Source organism: Aristolochia californica, unplaced genomic scaffold, assembly GCF_029961685.1.
Source record: "Aristolochia californica isolate CCGP_79_NKW_82.1479 unplaced genomic scaffold, dmAriCali1.0.hap1 SCAF_14, whole genome shotgun sequence".
NCBI classification, from domain to species: domain Eukaryota; kingdom Viridiplantae; phylum Streptophyta; class Magnoliopsida; order Piperales; family Aristolochiaceae; genus Aristolochia; species Aristolochia californica.
In genome coordinates, this window is record NW_027181815.1 from 26,705,776 (window position 1) to 26,714,335 (window position 8,560).

Here is an 8,560-nt window from a genome sequence, read left to right on the forward strand (position 1 = left end):
GCATAGGTACTTAACCCCAGGATTATAACAGACCCTAAACCCTAAACCCTCAAACCCGACTCTAAAAACTTAACCTCCAACCTCAATAAGAATCCCCAACCCCACAACCTCATCCCCACCCCTCCTATTAAACTCAACTCATCCCCTCCCCATCATATTATGGCGATTTATTTTTAAATCATATTGAATTCAGCTTTTGCATTTAAAATTTTCGATTGATTGATTTTCTCATAAGACTTGTTTAGTTGTTATTTATTGTGATTTCAATTTCATATATGTGAAAAACAACAAATTTTTTAGATTTTTCAAAGAGTACAAAACAAAACAGAAAAACTAAAGTGCTCTCAGAATCTCCATTTCCTTCTTGGCCTCAATCACTAACCTTGCAACCACACTTCTCACCCACTCTTTCCACCTACCTTTATCCCTCACATGTCCACTTAACAAAGATTTTTCTACAAATAGAAGCCTTTGTTTCCTCTCTTGAATCTACACTTGTCCACACTCTTTTCTATTTTTTTACTTCCAATATCCCTAAGTTCTTAAAAACTTCGAAGGTGTTTGTACCTCAAAGTTAATTCACTATATTCAACAGCTAAACTATAACTACAGTAACAAGCTACAAACGTCAGCTACCAATTAGTTTGTCGAAAGCTTAATTGATTAGTTTTTCATTTTGTTTTCCCGTATTAGAATGTTGAAGTATTGAAGAGCAATTATGAAAGAGTTTTACATGACTCTCGAAAGAAGAAGTCTCAAATAAGGAAAATTAATATGGAGTCTAACAGGAGTCTCATGGGAAGAAGTTTCACAAAAACGTTTCAGTTTAGAGGAGTTTTTTTGTTATTTCAGTCTTCTATTTACATTACAGTTGTTTAATTATTCTATAACTTATCTTTAGGAGTTATTTTTTGTGTATAATTGGAATATGAGTAATTCAATTATAATCGGATTCTACTTGTTTCCTCTTTATCGTACTCAACTAATACATCAATCCCTTTCGCCACGCCCTACCGTCTCTTCCATCGAATGCTTACCCACTTTTAATTCCGATTTAGACTTTTGCTGCTGAGAGCAGTTGAGTTTATAAGGCACATAACATGTCTCAACTAATCCATTTCAGCTATCCTCAGCCGAATCTCTTAACATTTCTGTGCAGGATTAATTTCAATAGAACGAGTACTTTCTTTATAAATTACTCAAAACTAACTCGTCGGACTTGTTTTTGTTTGTTTCTTGGTATCGAAAAGCTTGAAATCTGGTATGTTAATGGTTGACCCTGAATCAGGCCAGATGCTTCTGGGTTGTAAAAATTATTCTTGGTTGGGTTTAGACTTATGTGCAGACTATGGAGGAGATCCGGGGAACGAACTGACCAGCTTCTTCTTCCTTATTTAAGCTTCGACCTTGATGTTTTTTCTTAATTGTTTTTGATAGATGTGAGAGCCTCAAAGAGCTCGTTCAAAAGAGAGAGAAAAACTATATTTGAATCAGCCAACGTGAATGGTTTCTGGATTTTTTTTAATGTTTTCGTGATTCATATCGATTAATTTCCATATAAATATTGTTTAATGGGGATCAATAATCAGGTCGGGTGTGGATGAACCCATTTAAGAATAAGTTTACAGAAATCTCCTGCTTCTTGCAGCTTTTATGTTTTCTTCTTCTTTTGTTGCAGCAGCTAATAAGTTTCAATACGAAGACTCAGCAGATTCGTATCAAGAACAGTTCTTTAATTGCTCTGACTTATTTGATCTCTCTTTTAATTCTCATCTACCCTATTTACAGATAGCAGAATGAGTGATTTTCGTGATATCAATCCGACTTTGATATGATAGCAGAATAACGTAATCAGAGAAGAAAAATCATTTTGGAAGCTAATCTAACTCCTTCAGTGAGCTCATTAATGTAGTTGATACAGAAGGAAGACGATTCATATCACACTTAATAGAAAATTGAAACGGAAGACCATCGTTTATCCATCACCTGCACTCCATTAACAGAATTTGGATGATCAGCTAAGTATTTTATATAATTTAAAATAAAAAATAAGATTTATATAAGAAGATAATTACAAGATCTTCGATATTGTTTTTAATCCTGGTTTGAGCTCAGTTGATTAAACACAGTGAGGAAGCGAGAGAACGTGTAAAGAAGATTGAAAAGAATAATGGTGGAAGTGGGGCACAATGTCTGTGCACGGCAACCGTAGGCCCCACCGCCGGGCGGAAGAGGAGTCGGAGACGGTGAGGGCGTCGTTGTCAAGAATCAAGACGAGTACACTCGCGTAAATAGCAAAAAAAAAAAAGACAGCGGCCGGATTTCACTACAGAGGGTGGAAAAAAGAGCCGGATACTGTCGGTTGTTATCGCGGCAAACACCACGATCCCCATTTCCCCATTCCTGGTTTTTCAAAAAATCAAAACAAAGCCTCTCAATTATAGATTCACCCTTTTATATTTGGTTCAGACACGATAGGAGTTCAAAAATGTCTGGCAAGGCGATGATGAAGATCACAAAAGGAGGAAGACGGGAGAGATACGCAAGGCACGAAACTGGTAAAAGACGGACCGGACGAGCCGGCCTACTTTCCCCCCTCTATTATAGACTCACTGCTGCGGCGCTCTCTACGCACTACAGTCTCTGAGTCTGCACCAGGACAGCGCCTGCCTTCTTTACTGTTCCTCGCCTCCCTCCACGCATCCTGTCTCGACTCTCGAGTCCCTCTTGACAATCGAAAAAGAAGAAAAAATAAAAAAGATAGCTACTCCCTCGCTCCCTAGACTCTGAAAAATACTGCTCGAATTAGTCTGATTCTCAACAACCACATTGATTCATTATTAACTAAATCGTGAAACCTGTTGCCTCCTTCCTAAAATAGCGAACTCCCCCTTTTTATTGGATTGCCTTCTCTGTCGCAACGCCTCGCTGCACTCACTGCCGGACTCTAGCTTCCCACTTTTGTCCGGCTGGAATACGGCGGTAGATTACTACGCGTGCTCTACGTATCCGACGTCGGAAGAGTGAAGAGTGAGGATTCTAAAGAAAAAACCAGAGTAAAAAACATAAAAAAGAGAATGTACGGCGACCGGACTCTGGAGAGTCTGGCACAGACTTTGACCTCTTAGGCACGGCTCCCAACACCTGTCTCCGTTGCTTTCTCTCAACGGGAGGACCCTTCGGTCAAACAAGGGTTCCCCCCTCCCTTGTCCGGGTATCGGGATCGCTCGTTACACCCAAAAAGATGCAAAAGAGGCCTGGGACGGAAATAGAAAAATGGGGTAAAGACACTAAAAGAGAAGAGGCAAAGAAGAAAGAGAGGGAGAACATCCCCACACGTCTTTCTCTCCTTTTCATGCCCGACACTGTTTTTCTCTTGTGGGATGGAAGCTTTGGCAGTTTTGGCTTCTGCACAGGGCCATCAAAAGTAACCGAAATAATCAGAGTATTGTATATACAAGAGAGATTTTCAAAAAAGACCCAGAAAAAAAAAAGAATTTTTTTCAAATTCATGTTTCGTCGCCTTTTAAGCTGTACATTTCTTATTCCTCCTCCACAACTCCACTTGAAATCTCTCGGAAGTCGAGAACTCTTGCTCTGTTATGAGTGTCTTCTCACTCTGTTCTTCTTCTTCCGAGTGACGTTTTCCTTTTTTTTGTTCTTGGCTATAAAACCTCCCAAAAAGACACAAAAGAAAGAAAAAAATTGAAATCAGAATCCAATTCACCCTTCCCACCAATTCACCCGTTCTCACATTTACAAATTTCCCAAGGCTGAGGCTCCAAAATTCAGCAACACCGACTCCCACTTCTCCTTCCATTGGTATCATCCAAACACCATCACCAAATCTGTACCTGCCGGAGTAGAGGGTTGAAATTGCAGTAAACTGCCAGCAGCAATGATTTTCCGCGGGGGCATCGCCCCTATGGAATCACAGGGATTGCACCCCCCCCCCAACTGTTTCGTCTTTCTCATAGGGGCGTCGTCCCAACTGTGAACAAAACGACCATTTTCTGCATTTCTCCTGTACCACGACTACTTGTCCTCAACGAAGGTCTTCCGGATGAAATCTCTAAACCTCTTTGAGTAGAGCTTAGGATCCACAGCAGAAATGGAGCTGGGGTCCACTTGTAAAGACTTGTAGGCATGTTCAAGCTTCTTACTGATGTCATAGTCTTGGAGGATGTCTATGATTCCAAAGTAGAGAATCACTTCAAAGATTCCACTGCCACCACCACCACCACCACCACCGGGGGTTGAATCTGCCCCACTCGATTGGTAGTGGGAGCATTGATCAGAATAGCTTCTTCTTCCAACCTCCTGCACCCTTGCCGGCATGTTTGAACCTAGTCGTATCAAGGGCTTTCTGTTCACAAACCATATTCAATTTTATTACCATATCTTAATCAATAGAAACTACAAATTTTTAAATGATAACATCACTAGAACTTATAAAATAGTTCTAAAGCTTTCGGCAAAAAAGGGAAAAAGACTGGTAGAAAAATGACAGAAACATAATGTATTTCAAACAGCTAAAAGCCCAAAAAATCCAGTTATTCTAGTTTCCAAGTCAAATCAACCAGAGGATGAAGCCAGATGTCGGATGACATCTATTTTGGTAGTAAAACTCGATTCACGTATCAGAATGACAAAAGAAGAAAAGAATCTTCACAAACGGGTCTACAACAAGATAACTAAAACTTCATATTGATGGACCAGTATATATATACTCCCCAACAAGTAATATTTTATTTCAATGCACAATGTTCAACTCTCAAAATCCAGGCAAGAGACCTTTGAAATATGGGCATAGTTTTTCTTTTCCTGTTACTCTGAAAGTTGTGATGGGTTCCTTTCAGACATTTCTAAAGATACACAATACCCTTCAAATTTTTCCAAGACAACCAGCCCATGACACACATTATACCATATTTTGGACAACCTATTCTGGTGTGAGAAAAGGAAGGCAGATGCTATCTTAGCAGACAAAAATTCTTCTCCACAACAGCGAAGGAATTAAAGGCACAAAAGAGTCAAGGAAACAAAACCAGCTGAATCTTACCGGCTAGAGAGAATCCGACCCACTTCCTGTGCCCCTTCAGCACCAAAGAAACCATCACCTAGCGCAGGTTCACCTTTGCCTGAGAAGTAACCAAGTACCCAACCAGTCAGAGACAATGTCAATCATCTAGGCTATTCTCAAACCCAGTAAAGGAAAAGGGAAAACAGTGAGAGACCATTCAAAACTTACCACTAGGTAAAATAACAAGTGGTTGACCCATCTTGTCAGCTGTAACATCTTCACGGAAGTGAAGTCCTACCAATAAACTGTAATCCATAATCCTCACAGCTTCTAAGAACTCACAATCTCGATCAATTTGTCTGTAACAGCCATCAGGAGTATTTTCAGAGACCATGCACAGAATGATAGCCAGGTTTGCACTTGAAAACCAAAAATTAGTAAGATAAAGAATACTTGTTACTCAAGACACCTGATGAGTTCTTGGTACCACGATCTCTGCAGTCGAAAGACATAATTAAGGTCCAAATCCTTCAAGGTGGTTGTTTCATCAATTTCCTCTTCAGCCTTATCAGTCATGCGGCCATGAGAAGACCCCTTCAGGTCGAATCTTTTATGGATTCGATACTCTGAACAGAACAGATTGCCCATCACAACAAAGCGGACCTAGTTAACCAATCAAACACAATGAGTATAAAAATATGAATGACCCTTCAAATGCTAACAGAAGAAACTTAACATCAATAAGAATTCCAATACGTGTCAGTAAGTATACCTTAGGACCACCGACTGGTTTAACACAGTGGACGCCAAAGAACTTTGTCACAAGGGAGTTCTCGTAGCGGCATACATGTTGGTAATAACTTGGAAGCATCCTTAGAAGTACCTGTGCAAATTACGAGCACAGAACAAACTTCAAATCATGTTTATAGCATCATATAATCAAACTAAAAATCCTAGCACGGTTGGGAGGAACTTGTTTTAGATTCAACTACCACCTATCAAATCGGTGTCTTTGGTGTTGCTCAAAAGTTTTGAGATGAAGAAAATCGTTCCAGGAGACATTAACTCACCTTTACTTCGGACTTCTTAACCGTTTTGATCATGAAGCGATCATCCTGAGTAAGGTAAAAGATGCTTCCACTCTTCCCTGGAGATGACAGCTCTCTCAGTGCGTCATTTCCGCAAATGGCAACCATGTAATCAGCCGGATCTATCCCAAACAACCGCCGGAGATGTCTAAACAGAACAAACGGATACACACGGTTATCGCATAAGACAACCGAAGCCAGAGCCTTGACAAGGAGAAACAGTACCGAGAAATGGTTACCTGAAAACCATCGGACAGTAATCTTTCCATCTAAACTCTGCCGACTGGTGAGGAGGAGTAAGCTTTGATCCCTCCGGAGGAAACCTCGTCCAAAACTTCTCCCGAGGGTCAAAATCCCCAGACCTCAGATCCCGCACCTGGAGCGATGCTGGCTTCCCTACAGAATAACTACAAAAGCAAAAACCAAATTCAGAAACTCATGAAAAATCTCGTAACAGACAAAACCATAAATCGGTCAATTATTCCAACTACCTGATACCCAGTTGGAGATTAAGCATCAGATCATAATTCTTATGGCCCTTCGATATTGTCTGTCCAGGCTTCTTTGCCTCGCCCGTGAAACAGCAGGGGTTTCGTCTTCTGGGAGGGCCGACCATTACCCGATCCGGTGTCTTGGTTCCATCACTATAAAACATAGAAGCTTCCACATTATCGATAATATCACAAGTAATATCCCCCGCATCTCCGTCCGATTCCCAAATGCAAATTCGGGGGAAATTCCTCTCCGCCAAACTACCTCTGCCATCAACCGATGATCTCTTCCTGGACGGAGCGTAATTCAAATCCAGATTGAGATTATCTAAAGGGCCCCTCCGAGAGAACATCTCTTTGGCCGTACCCGGATAAAAGGTCCCATTCAGCTGGTAATTAGGATAGTTACTCCAACTCCCCACATAACAGCTCCCATCTGGCCAGGTGAAGACGCCATTTCCCTTCGGAACGCCGTTCTCCCACTGTCCATCGTAGCGGTTACCGTTAGCCCAGATCAGAACTCCCCGGCCGGAAATGACCCCGTTCTTCCACTCTCCAACGTACAGGTTGCCGTTTTTCCAAACGTAGCGGCCATGCCCTTCCTGTACATTTCTCCGCCAGGTGCCCTCATAGTAGTCCCCATTCGCGTAGAATTTGTGACCAAAGCCGTGCTTCCGATCGGCAACCCATGAGCCAACGTAGGTGTCGCCATCGGATCCGGTGAAAGTCCCAAAGCCATCCATCCGGCCGGACTTGAACTCACCCTCGAAGGTAGCTCCCGAGGGCCACGAGAATTTTCCCTTGCCAGATGCCTTCCCTTTCCGCCACTCCCCTTCGTACATACACCCGTCCTTCCACAAATACTTTCCGTTACCGTGCGGCACGTTTCCGGCAAAGGTGCCGGTATACAGATCCCCGTTGGGGAGGAGCTTCTCGACCGCGGCGGAACAAGCAGCGATAGTGGTCGTCGGGGTCACCCGCCGCGAGGCGGCCTGCGATCGAGTGCGAACCACCGGAGAATAAGCCACAGCAGCAGTCCCTTCATCCTCCTTCTTACTATCCTCATCCCCTACAAAAGACTCCCGCATTCTCGGATCAACCTCGGCCGTAGTACTTCCCCGTCCGAAGGACCAGCATTTCCCAGAATGCTCACTCTCTCGGCGGCGGCGCACCCACAACAATCCCTTCCAGCTCTCAACCCTTCCAACAGAAACCTCCCCCCATTCACCAAAATGCGCTTCTCCCTCGACTTTCTCAGTCCAACGCCCTCTCCAGTTTCTCTCCCTAAACTCCCTATCAGGGTCTCTTTCTTTTGCCGTATGGAAGAGGAAAACGAAAAACGAAGAAGCAGAACAAGATAGGAACAGGGAGAAGAAGAAGAGAAAGAAAGCAAGAGAGACCTGACTTGTTTGTTCTTCCTTCTTTCTCTCTCTATCTTTTTTCGTTTTTCTTCTCCTTCCTCTCTCTCCGGCCCGGCTCTCTCGACTGCCTAGGGAACGTGGCTGCTTTCCCTCTTTGTGTAAATGCGATGCTCCAGCTGATCTTTTTCTGTTGTTCCAAAGTACGAAAACACCCCCAGTCTTTTCCACTAATCTCTCCCGCGTCCCACCTTGTCCTCGGCCTCTCCGGTTCGCCCTCGACGCGACGGAATCGCCGAGGCCACCCTCGGTTTTTATCTGCCCTTTTTTTAAAAAACCCCTCCTTGGGAAATCGTAACTCAAAATTACCCCCACTATTATTCAAAATTACGGATATGCCTTCGCGAAGGCGGGATTCTGATTCTCTCTCCAATCCAATTAGGGGATAGTCCAGCGCGGCGCAATCAATTTGTAGTCTGCGATCGAGGAAGCAGACCACCAAAATAGGAGGTTCATCGCCACAGCTTCGTCGGATAATTTTCCTTCTTTTGGTGAACCGATTAACCGCGAGTAATAAACAGGAGAGAGAAAGAGCAGAGA

General features: G+C 43.0%; 1 protein-coding gene across 1 annotated transcript; it reads right to left on the reverse strand.

Moving 5' to 3' along the window:
• Positions 1-3,484: 3,484 nt before the first annotated feature.
• LOC137949658 (phosphatidylinositol 4-phosphate 5-kinase 2-like) lies at positions 3,485-8,086 on the reverse strand. The gene is made up of 8 exons (XM_068795778.1): positions 6,603-8,086; positions 6,351-6,518; positions 6,094-6,259; positions 5,796-5,906; positions 5,493-5,686; positions 5,252-5,382; positions 5,063-5,141; positions 3,485-4,366 (listed from the first exon to the last, which is right to left on the reverse strand). The coding sequence occupies exons 1-8, from the start codon at positions 7,688-7,690 to the stop codon at positions 4,036-4,038; spliced, it is 2,268 nt and encodes a 755-aa protein (XP_068651879.1). The 5' UTR covers positions 7,691-8,086; the 3' UTR covers positions 3,485-4,035.
• Positions 8,087-8,560: the final 474 nt, after the last annotated feature.

Bases quoted from the DNA above. Each gene is read 5' to 3' on its own strand.
- LOC137949658 (XM_068795778.1), bottom strand. From the start codon at position 7,690: ATGCGGGAGTCTTTTGTAGGGGATGAGGATAGTAAGAAGGAGGATGAA. The intron at 5,907-6,093 runs GTGAGTTAATGT...TAATTTGCACAG, and splicing joins TTAAGAAGTCCGAAGTAAAG to GTACTTCTAAGGATGCTTCC. The intron at 4,367-5,062 runs GTAAGATTCAGC...GTTTGTGAACAG, and splicing joins GGTCGGATTCTCTCTAGCCG to AAAGCCCTTGATACGACTAG.